Source organism: Arvicanthis niloticus, chromosome 4 (genome assembly GCF_011762505.2).
Source record: "Arvicanthis niloticus isolate mArvNil1 chromosome 4, mArvNil1.pat.X, whole genome shotgun sequence".
NCBI lineage: Eukaryota > Metazoa > Chordata > Mammalia > Rodentia > Muridae > Arvicanthis > Arvicanthis niloticus.
In genome coordinates, this window is record NC_047661.1 from 75,421,792 (window position 1) to 75,438,834 (window position 17,043).

General features: G+C 44.7%; 1 protein-coding gene and 1 pseudogene across 14 annotated transcripts in view; one reads left to right on the forward strand and one right to left on the reverse strand.

The window, feature by feature from the left end:
* The window catches only part of LOC143442062 (uncharacterized), a 41,225-nt gene that overhangs the window by 16,094 nt on the left and 8,088 nt on the right, over nucleotides 1-17,043 (forward strand). For 7 of the 14 annotated variants that reach the window (XR_013109966.1, XR_013109965.1, XR_013109964.1 and 4 more), the window contains exons 2-5: nucleotides 1,882-1,935; nucleotides 2,421-2,473; nucleotides 7,311-7,402; nucleotides 11,539-11,704. Coding sequence is in view for 5 of the 14 variants with exons in the window: in XM_076932944.1 (XP_076789059.1) it covers nucleotides 1,882-1,935; nucleotides 2,421-2,473; nucleotides 7,311-7,402; nucleotides 11,539-11,704 (365 nt within the window). In the remaining 9 variants the exon portion in view is untranslated. Of the gene's footprint in view, nucleotides 1-1,881; nucleotides 1,936-2,420; nucleotides 2,474-7,310; nucleotides 7,403-8,069; nucleotides 8,920-11,538; nucleotides 11,705-12,795; nucleotides 16,480-17,043 lie in introns of those variants that run through there. The other 7 variants (XR_013109969.1, XR_013109968.1, XR_013109967.1 and 4 more) reach the window with 5 other exon arrangements.
* On the reverse strand, nucleotides 8,926-11,542 carry LOC143442063 (ubiquitin-ribosomal protein eL40 fusion protein pseudogene; annotated as a pseudogene).

Here is a 17,043-nt window from a genome sequence, read left to right on the forward strand (position 1 = left end):
GTGTCCAGTTTATGTAGTGCTGCGGACTCCTGTATTAGACAGGCACTCTGACAACTGAGTTCCACCGCTAACCTGAAAGGAGGCTGCCCTGACTGGGACTTGAACCCTGGAAATGGTGGTAAGAATTCAGAGTCCTAACCACTCCTCAGTGGCTCACCACGGAACATCTACATCCCTTTTTATTTCTTTTAAGATTTATTTTTATTATTTATGTGTGCGTATATGTACATGAGTGTAGACACCCTTGGAAACCAGAAGAGAGCACTGGAGTTACAGGCAATCTTCAGCAGCCTGATGCTGGGAACCAAACTCCAGTCCTCTGAGAATGTTAATATTTGAACTCTCCAGCCCAGGGTCTCTACTTCTTAATTGCAAGAAAAATAGGAGGAAGAAGAAGGAGGGAGGAATTTGACATTAAAATTAAGAGCAAAATTAAGAATACTTGCCATAGATGGGTTCTTACGATGACATGTCTGCATGTGCCTGCTTAGTTCTTTGGCTTTCTCTGATTGGTCTTATGTTGGAAGCAGACACCAACGCAGGATGGTTGCCATGTTTCATTTAGTCTTTGTTGATGGTCTGGTTGTTACCAAAGTTATTATTTGTTACTGAAATAGAAATCTGGCTTGTTGCAGGCTTCTGAGTGGGTCATTGTGAATGAAAGGTACTGAGTGTTGGTGATTTACACAACTGCATAATAAGTTAGTAGTTCAAATCTTGGGGAGAAGAGCTGATGATGGAATTCTTTCTTTTTTGAGGGTATAGGGAATGAATTTTTCCTGGGGAGATGTGTACAAATGTTCCTTTTATCCAGATAGGGCTGGTGACGCTGTGTGAGCCATTAGGTTCCGTGGGCTTTCTTGTGAGCAAGAATGACTTCAAATCAGCCATAAGTGTCACCTCAGCATGGAGGACTCCCCCATAGCTGTCTAGAGGAGTCCACTCTGCCTTCCCCCTCATCAACCTTCTGTGATCACTTGTGTGCCCCTCCCCCTCCACCGACCTTCTATGACCATTGTACTCCAGCAATGTGGGAGCACAAGCAGCCTGCAGCAGAGGAGAATGTGAGTGCTGGAACGTCGGAATTATCTGAACTGTCTCTCCTCCTGTGAGGGATAGTTAGCTGTCTCTCCTCCTGTGAGGGATAGTTAGCGGCTCCAGTCTGTTAAGGGTCTCTTTTGTACTGATTAATACAGCAATAGTTAGCATCTGTAGAGGGCTTTTTACCAACACTCAGTTTGGCCTTGGCTTTTGAACCCTTAATCCTCTTGCCTCCTACCTTTCCAGTGCTAGGAGCACAAGCACCACTAATCCTGGCTTAAATGACAGAATTTTTTTATGCTCAACCAAACTATTTGGATAAACAAAGCAATTAAAAAAATAATATTTTGATAATAACTAGGAAGGAAATGTAGCAGCAGGTTGGCGTCTGTAGAGCATGTTTTAAAAACAGGATGAGACTGTCTTCAAAACAAAACGAAACAAAACACAAAAGACACAGAAACAAATTATTATCAAAGAGGAAAAAATGTTAAGACTTTTTTTTTGTTTTATATGAATATTTTTTACCATTAAATGGAACAATGTTAAGTTTTAGATAGAACGCATAGTCTGTTGGACTCTTAGATCCAAAATAGGGGACTCGCTCCCGCAGAGTCACACAGACATAGGATTTGCTGCAACAACATGAGGTTTAATGATACCGGTGCACTGGGGCTCTCTTGCATGCAGGCAAGAGAACCCCGAACAAAAGCTGCGAGCAGTTCTTATACAGAGTTCACGAGGGCAACCGCAAAGGACCACAAAGGCTGACCTTCTTAGGTTAGGTGACTAAGATTCGCACATCACTTTTATGACAATGAGTGTCTTCCGTTTGCCCAGGTTTATTACATTCCTGGAACGTGTCTCCATGCTCTGGGCCTTCCCCACCCGCAGGTGGGTTGCCTTCCCTGTGGTCTGAGGAATGTTAATCAGTCTCTCCCTTCTTCCTCTGAATATTAATCCAGCAAGTGTCCTCTGACTCAGGGATAGTGTGCTCCTCCTGGAATGCGTCCAGGGCAGTGAATTCTAAGTTCAAACCGAGACCTGAATATCTCACATTTAGTTCTTACAGTCCACTGTAAGGGTTTCAGCTTGTCTTAAGTTACCTTAAAAATGTAACACGAGTGTGGGGGCTGGGGAGATGGCTCAGTTGTTAAGATCACTGGCTGTTCTTCCAGAGGATCCTGGTTCAATTCCCTGCACCCACATGGCAGCTCACAATTATTAGTTTCAGATGATCTGGAGTCTGAGGGCACAGACATCCATGCAGGGAAAACATCCATGCACATTTTTAAAAATTTAAATAAATAAAACAGAAAAAAATAGAGGTAAATTTAATGTTTTAAGGCAAGATTTTAATTTCTATGTCCCACTGACAGACTTGTGTAACTTCAGCCTGAGAAGCTCTGATGCCCTCTTCTGGCTCCTACAGGTACTGCACACATTCGGTACATAGCCATACATTTAGGCACAATATCCATATCCATTTGTCTTAGTTAGGGTTACTATTGTTGTGGTGAAACACCATGACCTAAAGCAATTCAGGGGAGGACAGGGTTTATTTGGCTTCCTTATCCCAAGTTACAGTCCACTGAGGAAAGCCAAGGCAGGAGCTCAAACTAGGCAGGAACCTGGAGAGTTCCTGATGCAGAGGCCATGGAGGGTGCTGCTTACTGGCTTGCTCCTCATGGCTTGCTCAGCCTGCTTTCTTATAGAACCAGAAGTAGCATTGCCCACAGTGAGCTGTGCCCCACCCACAACAATTGCTAGTCAAGAAAAATGCCCTACAAGCTTGTCTACTGGAGGTGATTTCTCATTTCAGGGTCCCTCTTCCCAGATGACTCTAGCATGTGTCAAGTTGACTAAATAAATAAATAAATAAATAAATAAATAAATAAAACAACCAAAAAGCAAAACCATACTAAATTTTTTCATAGCTTGGTGTTGCTCTTAAAAGCTGAAATTAAAGAAATGGACTTTAAATTCATCCTGTTAGACTAACAAAGCAACTAGGAGAGAGCATGTTACTGAAATAGCCTTCCTAAGAGATCATATGAGCACTGAGGTGGTCACTGCAGGGGATGAGGGAAGTCTGAAGCAGCCTCATTCTCCAGCCATAGGGCAATAGTGACTGCAGGCTTAGATTTTTCAAAACCCACTTTAATACTGATTCTCAAAGGCTTCAACCTCCCTTCTAGCCGCCTATCAAAGGTAGAGGGGAAAGGTGCTTAACAGGACAAAGTGGAGTGTGGGCCTGTTTAGAAGCAGCTCTTTGACTCGATTCCAAAGATAAATCAGTAGCAGCAGCTTGATTCAGAAGTTCCCTGGTGCGTTTGCAAAGACCAGCAAAGCATTGCAAGCTGAGCCAGTGCAGGACTATTGCTCACTGTCTGTTGGGCTATACTCTTTCTAAACATCATGTTCCCTCTCAAGGTCTGGTTGAGCAAAACATCACAAGCCAGTTTCCAGAAAACACCACTTGTTTATTCCAGCAAAGCATCCTCTCATCAGACAGCTTCCAGAAAAATTTCACAAAACACAACTGAGTTTCCGAAGAAACCAGAAATTTCCACTTTAAGTGACCTATGACCCCTTTAAAAGAATTATTTATTTACTTTGTGTATATGAGTACATTGTAGCTGTCTTCAGACACACCAGAAAAGAGCATCTTGTGAGCCGAGATGTGGTTGCTGGGAACTGAACTCTGGACCTCTGGAAGAACAGTCAGTACTCTTAACCACTGAGCCATCTCTCCAGCACCCCCTCACCCCCAGCTATGATCTTATTAACAGGTGGGCTAGTGGCTGGTGATATGGCTTAGTGGGAGGAGTGCTTGCTGTTCTTCCAGAGGACTGGTGGTTTGTTTCAAGCACCCATATCAGTTGGCTTACATCCTTCTATAACCCCGGCTCTAGAGGGTCTGATGCTCTCTGATCTGGCTTCAGAGGGCACCTCTGTGGTATACACACAGAGAGACATATGCACATAAATACGTAAAATAGATAGGAAAGCACAGCTTTTAAGATATAAAGGATAAGTACCAGAGTTCACAGGAATATGAATTATCCCTAAGTCCAGGCCCTTCAGTCTGCTTGGTGGTCAGCTTAGGATGTTAAATGACCTGCTCCAGTATGCAGAGGGAGGAATCCCTACTCCTGCTTCTCTGAGCAAGCTGTCAAGTGAGCTGCCTGCTTGAATCCTTCCTCTCTGATGGTCTTTGAAGCTTATTGCCTGAATTCCAATTTCCTCATCTGTAAAATGGAGTGATTGGTTTAATCACAAGACCAATGATTTAATGATTACACCCATGGAGCGAAGCCCTGATTTGATTTCCAGGCTCATCTGACGATGTCTCAGTGGAGCATCCGTCCGGGATTGTGAACTTGCGGTGTGCCAGGAGCAGATGGCCCAGATTCCGTGTCCAGCTCCCGCCCCTTAGACCTTACCCTGAGTTCATGTATCATTGGTTGTCCTTGAGGTTTGTAGAGGGCATGGAGTCCATGTGCTCACAGATAGCACCAGAGAAACCAGAGTTGCTAAACACACAGGCTTTTCTCTTCAACCAACAAAACTGACTTCTGGTCATCCAGAGGGCTGGAGTGGGTGTTGTTTAACAACCTGGTGATCTTTTGCTATCTGTGGAGTCAGCCCTCACCGGGATTCCCCTTATCCTGAGCGTCGCTTCTCAGTCAATGGAATCTATCTTACAAAAGAGGTCCCACGCACTTTGCTAAAGGGTTTGCTGTTGTGCTTATTACAAACCCTTCCCCCTCAGGCCCTTACCCTGAACATTGTGCCTGTAGAAACCTCTTTTGGAAGAGGTCACAGGTGCTTTGCAAAGATACATACGTAGCAAGGCATGCTGCTGCAGTCATGTCTCAAGCTCTGCTGTAATGACTGTCATATGCAGACTTTTCCTCAACGTTTTACTGTGTTTAAGGATGTAAAAATGGAACTGACTGGGGGTCAGACTCCAGAAGTTTGAAGCAGCCTGGCTAAGTTATACTGAACCAAGTTTCTTTCTTGCCTTTTGTGGTTTGTTTGTCTGCTGACAGTAGAGATTACAGGGATCCCAGTGTTATTTTTCTATAATAAAATAAATTTAAGTAGGGCTGGAGAGATGGCTCAGTGGGTTAAGAGCACTGGCTGCTCTTCCAGAAGTCCTAAATTCAATTCCCAGCAACCACATAACCATCTGTAATGGGATCTTATGCTCTCTACTGGCATGCAGGTATACATGCAGATCAGGCACTCATACTCATATACATAAAATAAGTCTTTATAAACAAAAAATAAACATAAGTAAGTACAGTAAAGACCTCTGTGGGTTCTGAGTGCACTAACCGCTGGGTTTTGAACTGGTGGTTGGCTGGACAGAGGTATGTATGGCTTGCAGCGGGTGTTTGAAGAAGAGACAGCTTTATGATGAACGCCATTTTTATCCTGTAGAATCTGCTTACCCTGGGTAGTTAGTTGCTATCAGGGAGCTGTCACAACACGCACAGTGATGAACAACAATGATAATAATTACTCTGTGTGTCTCCTGGCCCCTCATGCATTGTCTTGTAAGTCACATTTGTTATGGTCTAGGTAACAGATGCCATGAAGTCACATCATTCGGCAGATCTCACGATGGAGAAGTACTAGGTTGGGTGGAGACATTCCCATCCCCAACAAAAGGACTTAGACGTCTCTCATCTCCTCTGAGAGCTTATCCCTTGCTTTGGAATCCCCGTCTCCCTCCAGTTCGACAATGGTCTTGAATTCATCCCCCACATTTCCCAAACTCTATCTAAAGCTCTCAGCATCCCTTGTTATTTTCATGTCTCATACAAACCCCAGGCCTTGGGAAAGATAGAATGAACTGACCACTCCTTAAAAACCACCCTTGAGAAACTCACCAGAACTTCACCTTGACTGGGTAAGGCTCCTGCTGCCGGCTCTTCTCAGGCTATGGACTCTCCCCAAGAGACCTCTTTTTATCTTGACATTTGAGCTCACATCTGGACAAGTGGCTGACTCCTGCTCTTTCAGCCAGACCCTCGGCTCTCCCGATCACTACTCACTTCCTAACTCTGTCATCTCTGCTCCCTCCTCTGGGACTTTACTGACACCGTCTTCCCTGACCACACATCAACTCCTGTCCACTCCCTATCAATACTGGAGACCAAGTCCTTCTTTCCCCTTCAGACCAATGTCCCTCACCCCTTTCTCCTGAATGGCAGGGCCCCTTTAAAGTAATTCTTGTGACCCTCCACAACTGCTAAGCTCCAGGGAGTCCCTCACTAGAGGCACCAATTTCACCTCAATCCCCTTATCCCCCCACCCCAGAGTAACTTCCCATCTTATATATCAACCCCAACAGGACCCTGCTCCCTTAGGTTTCAGAGGATGCCGAGATAAACCACCTTGTCCTCAGTCCCAGAAGAATGAGGCCTGACTCCAGCAGCCCTGCTCGACTGAAGTGGACATGGATGGTTTTTCCTTTCCCCCTTGTTTGCTCCTGTCCAGGGTAACTCTTACAAATGGAGATTCAAGGTTCAAGAAACCCTCACTTATAACAAACAGCTCCTTCAAATAGGGTCAGGAAATTGTTTTGTAGCAGCTTGTCCTGTGAATATCTTGATTTCAGATATCAAGCCTTCAGAATGGTGAGAGAGAAATTTCTGGGTGGTTTAAGTTTATACAGTTTTGCTGTAGCTGTCCAGGAAAAGAACACACTATTTCTTTGTGCTCACATTTTCCCTTCTATTTCGAGTATCGTCCGTCACTACTCACCAAATCCCCCAGGCGAGCTATTTTCAGAACCCCTACCCCCTTGATAGGGTCTTCCTCTGTGTTGTCTGTGGGTTTCCTGCCTGGAGCTCTCTTAGGGGCAGGCTGTTACTTAAGTTTTTTTTCTTGCTGTTCATAGAAAATGCCTACAGTGAAGGAATCATGATTCTTGTACATAAGTACATGGGGGAAGTAACTAACAAGGCTTTGTTTAGAGCAATGGTTCTCAGTCTGTGGGTCGCAACCCCTTTGGGGCCAAAGGACCTTTTCCCCAGGGCCGCATACCAGGTATCCAGCATATCAGATTATTTCTACATTATAATTCATAACAGTAGCAAAATTACAGATATGAGGTTGCACCGAAATAATTTCCTGGTTGGGGGAAGTCACCACAAGATGAGGAAGTGTATGAAAGGGTCACAGTGTCAGTGCCAGGAAGGCTGAGAACCACTGTCAGGTCTTGTGTTTTTTGTTTTTTGTTTTTTTTTCTTCAGAACGTTTCCTGGGCATTCAATAATGAACACCACAGATGGAAGCAGGATGGCTACTTACTGTGGAGCTTGTGCTGTCAGTTCAGTTATTGGAGGTACAGCTTAGGAGCATGTGGGCCACACCTCACTAGGAGAATGCTTGTGATCACAGGGATTTGGGGTCCGATGGCTGCTTGGGTACCATGCAGTGACCCAACATTGCAGCAGCTCCCACACTGGGATAAGGTGCTGAAAGAAGAGACCTTGCTGTCGGGTCTATATTAAGGCCTCTGGGTCTACTTTCCATCCTTTATCAAGCCCAGCTGTTGCTACAGAGACTGCTACAGCTGTCTCTAACCGCCCAGAAGAAGGTCTGCTCTCCGCTAAAGTCACATCAAGAAGCACTGTTAACCCCTTTGTCTTCTGAAGTCAGATTCTCCTTTCTGAATCCAATTTTAGCCTTCTCAAAGCCAGGATGGTTGGGTCCCTAGACCTGCATTATCTCTTGAGATGCGGCCGGTGGCTGCTTAAAATTGGCCACATATTTAAATGCATGTATTATGTTTGTCTTTTGATGCCAGACTGAAGATTTACTTATACACGCATTGACCTCTGTCTTACACTCTTGGAGTATAATATATATATATATATATATATATATATATATATATATATATATATGATATGCATATTTTAGGGGAAGTATGACAGTAATTGGCACTCAGGAAAAAGAAATACAGCATTTTAAAAACTTATTTTATGTGTATGGTGTCTTGTCTACAGGTATGTCTGTGCACCAAATGCATGCTGGGTGCCCAAGGAAGCCAGATGAAGGCATCAGATCCTCAGGAATTGGAGTTACAGATGGCTGTGAGCTGCCTTGTGGCTGCTGGGAACTGGATTCTGGTCCTCTGGGAGAACAGAAAAAAAATCCTCCTAAATCCTTTCTCCAGCTCCACACATGGTGTTTTATAACATTAGCTTATTCAAATCAGAAATTCTAACAGGATAAGGTACTAAAAATGTAACCAGCTACCCCTGCAGCCACTTCCCATGGTTGCTGGAACAGATTGTCACAAACATCCTTTACAGCAACGTGAATCAATTTTACAGTTTTGGAGCCAAGACTGGGTTGAAATTGGCATTAGACTCCTAAATGGAAGATGCCGGCAGGACTGTGTTACTTCTGGAGGGTTTAGGAGCGAATCTTCCCCCCCCCCCCGCCCCCCTGCCATTTACAGCTTCTGTACACAGCTCACGCTCCCTGAGAGCACTGAGAGCGTCTTTGAAAGCAGTCATCATGGCCCTGTGGCCTGGCTTCCATCTCCGTGTTCCCTTCTCTGCCCTGACTTTCTGTCTCCCTCTGTCTCTCAAAAAGAGCCCCGTGATTGCGTAGGCCCCAGACTCAGCCCATCTTGAGCTCCTCAACCCTACCTGCAATCCTTTCAGTCCTGTCCGGGGTCTGGGAGTCAGACCACAGACTTCTGGAAGAGAGTTCCTTAAGAGGGAGACCGAATGAAAAGCGCTGTGAATTAGCAATGAATATATTAGCCGATTTCTAGAGTTATGTGCTTAAGACAACTTCCAGATTTTTATGATAACATTTCAGAATAATTTGAACTTTTTGTTTTGTTTTTAGAGACAAGGTTTCTCTGGGTAGCCCTGCCCTGAAACTTGCTAGGTGATCCAGGCTGGCCTTGCGTTTACAGAGCTCCACCTGCTGGACAGCTGGGATTAACGGTGTGCGCCATCACCGCCCAGCAACACCGGATTTTTATTTTATTATTTTATTTTACTTTATTTTATTTTATTATTTTATTTTATTTACTGCTCCAGTCGATGGAAAGGAATTTTATTTAGTCCCGGGTCACGGGCCAGGTGCGGCCTCAGCTTTATTTGACCTTCTTCTTTGGGCTCAGGTCCTTGGTCTGGCCACACTTCTTCTTGAGGCAGTTGACTGCACCAGGGTGCAGGCTCATCTTGCTGCAGATCAGCTTGTCTTAGTGGTACTTCTGGGCAAGCAAGGGAGGCTCGATGATGCCACCGCGCAGGCGCAGCACCAGGTTCAAGGTGGACTCTTTGTGGCCATCCTCCAGCTGTTTGTTGGCGAGTATCAGCCTCTGCGGGTCAGGTAGAATGCCTTCCTTGTCCTGGCCTTGACTTTTTTATAGTGTCACTGGGCTCGACCTCAGGAGTGATAGTCTTGGCCGACAGGGTCTTCATGTTGGTATCTGCTGCTCAGCCGCCTTGTTAAAGAGAAAGAAGACAGCCCAGTTTGAACTTTTTTGTTTTGTTTTTCGAGACAGGGTTTCTCTATCTAGCCGTGGCTGTCCTAGAACTCATTCTGTAGACCAGGCTGGCCTCGAACTCAGAAATCTGCCTGCTTCTGTCTCCCAAGTGCTGGGATTAAAGGCATGGGTCACCACTGCCTGGCTGAACTTTTAACATAGCTGGGAAAAGGTCCCCTGATGTCTGCTGACAGCTTTCTCCAGTCAGCGCACCGCTTTTCAGATTTCAATTTTGTTTATTTATTTTTTAATGTGTTTGGGTGTTTTGCCTGCATGTTTGTCTGTGCATCATGTGTGTACCTGCTGCCCACAGAGGCCAGAAGAGGGCATTGGATCCCCTGGGACTGGAGTTACAAATGGTTGTGAGTTACAATGTGGCTACTGGCAATCACACCCAGGTCCTCTGTAAGAACAGCCAGTGTTCTTAATCGCTGAGCCATTGTGAGGCGGTGGTGGCACACACCTTTAATCCCAGCATTTAGGGGGCAGAGGCAGGAAGATCTCTGAGTTCAAGGCTAGGCTGGTCTACAGAGTGAGTTCCAGGACAGCCAGGGCTATACAGAAACCTTGTCTCAGAAAACACAACCCCTCCCACCCCCAAATCCAGCCAAGCCATCTCTCCATCCCCTGTTTAGCTTTTTTTTTTTTTTTTTTTTTTTTTCTCTAGCCAAGTCACATACATTTCTAGGTTCTAGTTTTAAATGTACATCCTAAATCGGTCCTTTAAAAGATAAAAGTCTAAAGACTTCGATTTGCTGTATAGTGTGTTCAGAAGATTGTTGAGTTGCATTTAATTAGAGAGAGATGGGTCAGGCCAATAGAAATAGCCAGTAAAGCCATAGTTTCTGATGTGGAGGCAGGGGGTGATCACATTTGCTGGCATAGCTAGTGGGAACTTGCACCTATACAGTTACACTACTGGGTAACAGTATAAAGTAGTGTTAGATGTACACAGAGGACACATTGCCTTTAATCCCAGCAAAGGAAGGCAAAGGCAGGAAGTTCAAGAATTTAAGGGCAGCCTTGGCTACATAGCATAGTGAGTCTGAGGCCAGCCTGAGCTACACGAGACTGCTTAAAAAAAGAAGTGGCGGACGGTGCTGGAGGGACGTCCTAGTGGTTAAGAGCTCGCTCTGACAGCTCTTCCAGAGGGTCTGTGTTCAGTTACTAGGACCTGCATGACAGCTCACAGCAGGCTGTGATTCCATTTCCAGAAGATCCAACACTCCCTTCTGGTCTCCAAGAGCACTGTACATAAAGTGGTCCACAGATATGTGTGCAGGCAGTACACCCATACACATGAAAAATTAAGGACAAAAGAAGCCATGCATCTTTATAACATACACGAGTCAAACACACACACACACACACACACACACACCTCCTGATGTTCACATTTGGCCAGAAGAACAAGCTGTTTCCTCACGTCTTATCTCTGTAGCTGCAGTGGCTTCCCAGGGTGACTTGCTCCCTGGGGACCGTTAGTGATTGTCTCTAGATATTTTGGCTGTCACACCTGGCCTCAGTGGCACTGCACCTGTGGGGTAGATACCAGAGTTGCTGCTAAACATCCCATAACGGACAAGATGGCCTGTGGCAACATTAAGTCCTAAATGTCAGCATTGCGAAGCCGGTGGGTGGGGCATGGGGGGAAGTGGGTCAGGAAGATGTGATTTGACTTTTGGCAGACTTTCTCTTTGCTTTGATAGTAGGCCGGCAGTGTTTAAGTTTTTAGTATTAAAGTACAAACACTAGAGGGCACTGCCTGCTCAAAAGTTGCAATTTCTGTGTTGGTGGTGGGATCTTGGCAGAAAAAGTGATGGACTGGGAGATGGTTAAAGATCTATGAAATAGTGTAAATCCAAAACAGTCTTAATAGGCACCTCGTCTGAAGCCTGGAAGGGCAGAGCCAGTGTTTGTTTTTTATTTCTTTTTTCTTTTTCTTCCTATAATGATGTCTTGAGAGCTTTTGCCAGAGGAAGGGGGAAGATCTCCCTGGATTTCACATGCAGGAACACCCACGTCATTGGCACCCCCTCTGAGCAGGTGGGGAGGTGCTGTTGCCAGACTATCTGCATCACTGCAATACTGCGAAGTCACATCTGGAACGGGAGCCAATCGGGCAGGCTGGTGAGTAAAAACCGGCTTGTTGCATGTGGCCTTTACAGAGGATCCAGGTTCGGTTTTCAGCAAGCAGAGGCTGACTCACAACTGTCTGTAACTCCAGTTCCAGGGCATGTGGTCTCTGCTAAGCACACATGCAGTACACAGACACATATGTAGTGCACAGACACACATGCGGTGCACAGACACACATGCAGCGCACAGACACACATGCAGTACACAGACACATATGCAGCGCACAGACACACATGCAGCACACAGACACACATGCAGTACACAGACACACATGCAGCACACAGACACACATGCAGTGCACAGACACACATGCAGCACACAGACACACACGCAGTGCACACACATGCAGTGCACAGACACACATGCAGCGCACAGACACACATGCAGTACACAGACACACATGCAGTACACAGACACATATGCAGTGCACAGACACACATGCAGCACACAGACACACATGCAGTGCACAGACACACATGCAGCACACAGACACACATGCAGTGCACACACATGCAGCGCACAGACACACATGCAATGCACAGACACACATGCAGTGCACAGACACACATGCAGCGCACAGACACACATGCAGTGCACAGACACACATGCAGTACACAGACACACATGCAGCACACAGACACACATGCAGTGCACAGACACACATGCAGTGCACAGACATACATGCAGTGCACAGACATACATGCAGGCAAAACACTCATACACATAAAAAATAAAATCAACCTAAACCAGCTTGCTGCTTGAAGCCCTTCAGTGTAAGAGGGTGCCCAGTAGTTCCTCTTGAGGTTCTGTCCCACTTTAAAAAATATAACTGTTTCTTTTCGCCAGGCAGTGGCACACATGCCTTTAATCCCAGCACTTGGGAGGCAGAGGCAGGCAGATTTCTGAGTTCGAGGCCAGCCTGGTCTACAGAATGAGTTCCAGGATAGCCGGGACTATACAGAGAAACCCTGTGTTGAAAAACCAAAACAAACCAAAACAAAAACAACAAAAAACCTGTTGTTTTTTCCTTTTAGTTCCAGGTTCATAACTGAGCTTGAAAGATTTTTCTTTTCTTCTTTGAGACAGGATAGGCTTGGACTTTTAAAATACAAATTAGTCTCTCGGGTTGACAAGATGGCTCAGCAGGTAAAGAAGCTTGCTGATGAGCGACACCTGAGTTCGCTCCCCAGGACCCACACGATGGAAGGAGAGATGGATGGAGGGTCCCCCTGCAGGCTGTCCTCTGACCTTCACATGTGCACTGAAGGAAGCACAAGGCACCACCCCAAATTAATAAACACAGGAACTGGTTCTCCCTCACATTAACTCTATTTCCTTTTACTTATTATTAAATACTTAAGATATAGCACACAATTCTGAGGATGGATTCCCATAAACTGACATTCAACTTAAAATCTCAGCAATCTGACGGAAGCCCCTAATCTCCTGACCTCTGCGCCCCTTAGTCTCCCCTTCTCTAGTAGCACGGTACTCTTCTTGTCACCTGTGGTCCCAGATTAATGAGTTTGATGTCGAACATTTTCATATGCGTTTTTCTACTTGTAGTATTTATGTTAAATATGCATAGTAACAAATAATTTGTGCATATTTTAAAACCTTACATGAATAGCCTTGTAATTGTTCTGTAATGTGTGTTCCCTTAGACTTTGGCTTGTAAGATTTACCTGTGTCAATACACATGGCTTTGGTAATTGTATACTACAGTTGTGGTATTTGCATATTTGTTAATATGCAAATATGCCCAGACCTTGGCCCATAGGTCCTCACCTATTTTTTTGTGAAATGGCTTCTACATTTCTGAATGGCCTTAAAGAAACAGTAGTTTTTTTGTGTGATATAAAACTAATATTGGGGCATGAAATATCATTCTTAATACTTTGATACAAAAATTCAAATTTCAGTGTCCATAAATAAACAAGACACTGCTGGGTGGGTAGTCCCTCTGCTGTTTGGGCTTTGTGAGTAATTGCCACAGAGCAGACCCTTCAGAATGGGATTGCGGGATTGCCCATATTTTTTTACTGTCTTATCAACTAAGTTTGAATTTCAAAATGCAAAATCCTATAATCTACAGCATTAAGGTGTTTTTAAAAACTACTGAACAGATGCAAAAATGATTCTCTGAATCTTAGCTTTCATTTGATTCAAGAGATGAGCCATAAGAGTCTTTGATGTGGCTCCCTCCTCCAGGCGGGTGTTGATTGGCTGCCATAGCGCGATGACAGAGACGACAGAGACTTGGTAGGCTTCTCTCTTTTGGAAAGAACGCTTGGAGTGGGAGAGACAGCAGGAAAATAATGGGCTACTATAAATTCTTGCCTTACTTTTAAAACCACTTTTAAAGCTGGGCATGGCCATGCATGCCTGTATTGGCAGAGGCTGGACCAAGAGCTCGAGGGTAGCCTCCCAGCACACTGAGCTCGAAGCTAGCTAGCCAGCGCTGCACACAAACTGAGATAGTATGTCAACCACTGTCTATCTTTCTCCTAGGACATGACATAGAGGATGACATTTTATAACTTCTCTTTGTACTGTGCCTGTCTCTAGCATGTAATAGAAGCTCAAGACGTAGCTTGTAATCATTCAAGATGGTTGAATGATTAGAAAATTATTAGGTGTTTCGATGCTCGTTAGGGTGAAAGTTTGAAATTCACTGAACTACGTGAATATTGATATAGTTTAATAGTAAGCAACGCTATCCATAACGTATACTGTTTCCATCTGAGCATTTTACACAGTAAACAGCCAGCGGCTTTGCTCTCCCAGTCCGTGATAATGGAGCTGTCATGACTTATCAGGCAGGTGCCAGGCACCCTCCGGACTAAGTGGCCTGCGTAGACTCACTTAACCATGCAACTATCATTGAGGGCAGTACTGGTGCTAGTTCCATTTTCACTAACAAGGAAACTTGTTTAAGTTACTTGCCATTGTCACAATACTAGTCATGGCAGAGCAGAGATTTAAACCCAAACTGTGTGGAAGGAATCTGTTCTTTAAACCTATGAATTCTTCCAGTCTGATCTTTTTAAAATTTACATTTCTAGCCTGTTGGTGTTGATGCATGCATTTAATCTCAGCACCAGGAAAGCAGAGGCAGGTGGATCTCTGTGACTTTGAGGCCAGCCTGGTCTACAGAGAGAGTTCTGAGACAGCCAGGGCTACATAGAGAAACCATGTCTTGAAAAATAAACAAAAAAATTTCCTGCCCCTCCCCCATCTGTGTGCGTGTGTGTGTGTGTGTGTGTGTGTGTGTGTGTATGTGTGTGTGTGCGCGCGCGTATTTGTGTGTGTGTGCATTCACACACAAGCAAGGACATACACCTCAGCACGGCTATGGAAGGCAAAGGACAACTTTTGGGAGCTGGCCCTCTCCCCCCACTGGGAAGGTCTGGGGCTTGAGCTCAGATGTCAGGCTTGCTGAGTGACACCTTTTCCAGCTGACCCAGCTCGCTGGTTCCAGTCTAATCGGCCACGTTATATAATAGAAAAAATTTAAAAGCTATGTTTGTATTGAACATCTTTCTTTTCTTTGTGTGTGGTATATACTGTGGGTGCACATATGTGTGTGTGGTATATACTGTGGGTGCTTGTGTGCACATATGTGTGGGTACCAGATGTCAGGTGTCTTCCTCTCCATTTTGCTCTCCATGTTCTTATTGTTGTTATTAATACCATTACTATCATTTTGTGATGCAGGGGATTGGACTTAGGGCCTCACACATGCTTGGCAAATGTTCCACTATTGGATTTCCCTGCCCCCGCCACTGTGTTTGTGAGACAGAGTCTCTTCCTGAACCTGAGCCCCAGGGACCTGCCTGTCTGCACCTTCCTAGTGTTGGGGTTACAGGCATACTTCTACACTGGACCTTTTATTTTTGTTTTTATTTTACGTTTATGTGTAAGAGTGTTTTGCCTGCATATAGCATATATGTATGTATATGCACCCACTTGCATGTTTGGTACCACAGAGGTCAGAAGACAGCATTGAATGCCCTGGAACTGGAGTTCCAATGTTTGTGAATCACCATGTATGTGTGGGAAACCAAGTCTGGATCCTCTGCAAAAGCAACAATTATTCTTAACCACTGAGCCATCTCTCCAGCTCCCCATACTGGGCTGTGTATGCAGATGCTGAGGATTCAAACTTTGATCCACATGTTTGCACTACAAACACTTTGCTAACTGAGCCATCTCCCAAGCCTCAAGTAAAAGATTGTTCATAGCCACGCGTAAGAAATGTTTTAAAAGGGCCAGCAGGCTGGCTAAGCAGGTGAACATGCTTCTGTCCAAGTCTGTAATCTGAATTTGACCTTCAAGATCCTGTAGTGGAAGGTGAGAACTGACTCCTGCACACCTCTAACCCTAGCACTCGGGAGGCAGAGACAGGTGATCTCTGTGAGTTCAGGGCCAGCCTGGTCTACAGAGTGAGTTCCAGAATAGCCAGGGCTACACAGAGAAACCCTGTTTCGAAAAACAAAGCAAAGACAACAACAACAACAAAACTCGATCCAAGTTCCTAAAGACAACTATTGCTCTTGGTGCTGAGGATGAAACCTGTGGCCTCACAGATCTGAGGCCAGCACTCTATCTACTGTGCTATGCACTCAGGCTAAGACAACCCAGATCTGAGGCTAGTACTCCATCTACTGTGCTATGCACGTAGGCTAAGACAACCCAGATCTGAGGTTAGTACTCTACCTACTGTGCTATGCACTCAGGTTAAGATAACCCTTCCTGCGTATCTCCTTCTTGGTTTTTTTTTTTTTTTTTTTTTTTTTTTTTTTTTTTTTTTTTTTTTTTTTTTTTTTTGTTGTTGTTGTTGTTGCTGTTGTTGTTGTTGTTGTTGTTTTGTTTGTTTTTTTTTTTTTTGAGACAGGGTTTCTCTGTGTAGCCCTGGCTGTCCTGGAACTCACTCTGTAGACCAGGCTGGCCTCGAACTCAGAAATCCACCTGCCTCTGCCTCCCAAGTGCTGGGATTAAAGGTGTGCGCCACCACCGCCCGGCGTATCTCCTTCTAATTCTTTCAAAAACACTTAAAAATATTTGTGATCATGGATATAGTTGTTTATTTTGATCTTTTTCTCTTAAAACAATGGACATTTGTTTTAAATGATCACAACTACTTAAAATGCCTGCAAGGCCATAATGGTGTGTCATAATGTGTCCACTATCCCTACTTTAGACATTCCGTTTTCTCATATCTGCTGTTTCAGGCGGTGCCCATCTTTCTTAAAAAACAATTTTATACTCAGGATTTCCCCTCTGGTCTGGTTCCTGCAGGTCAAGGAGCTACTTGATGCTTTGTTTTC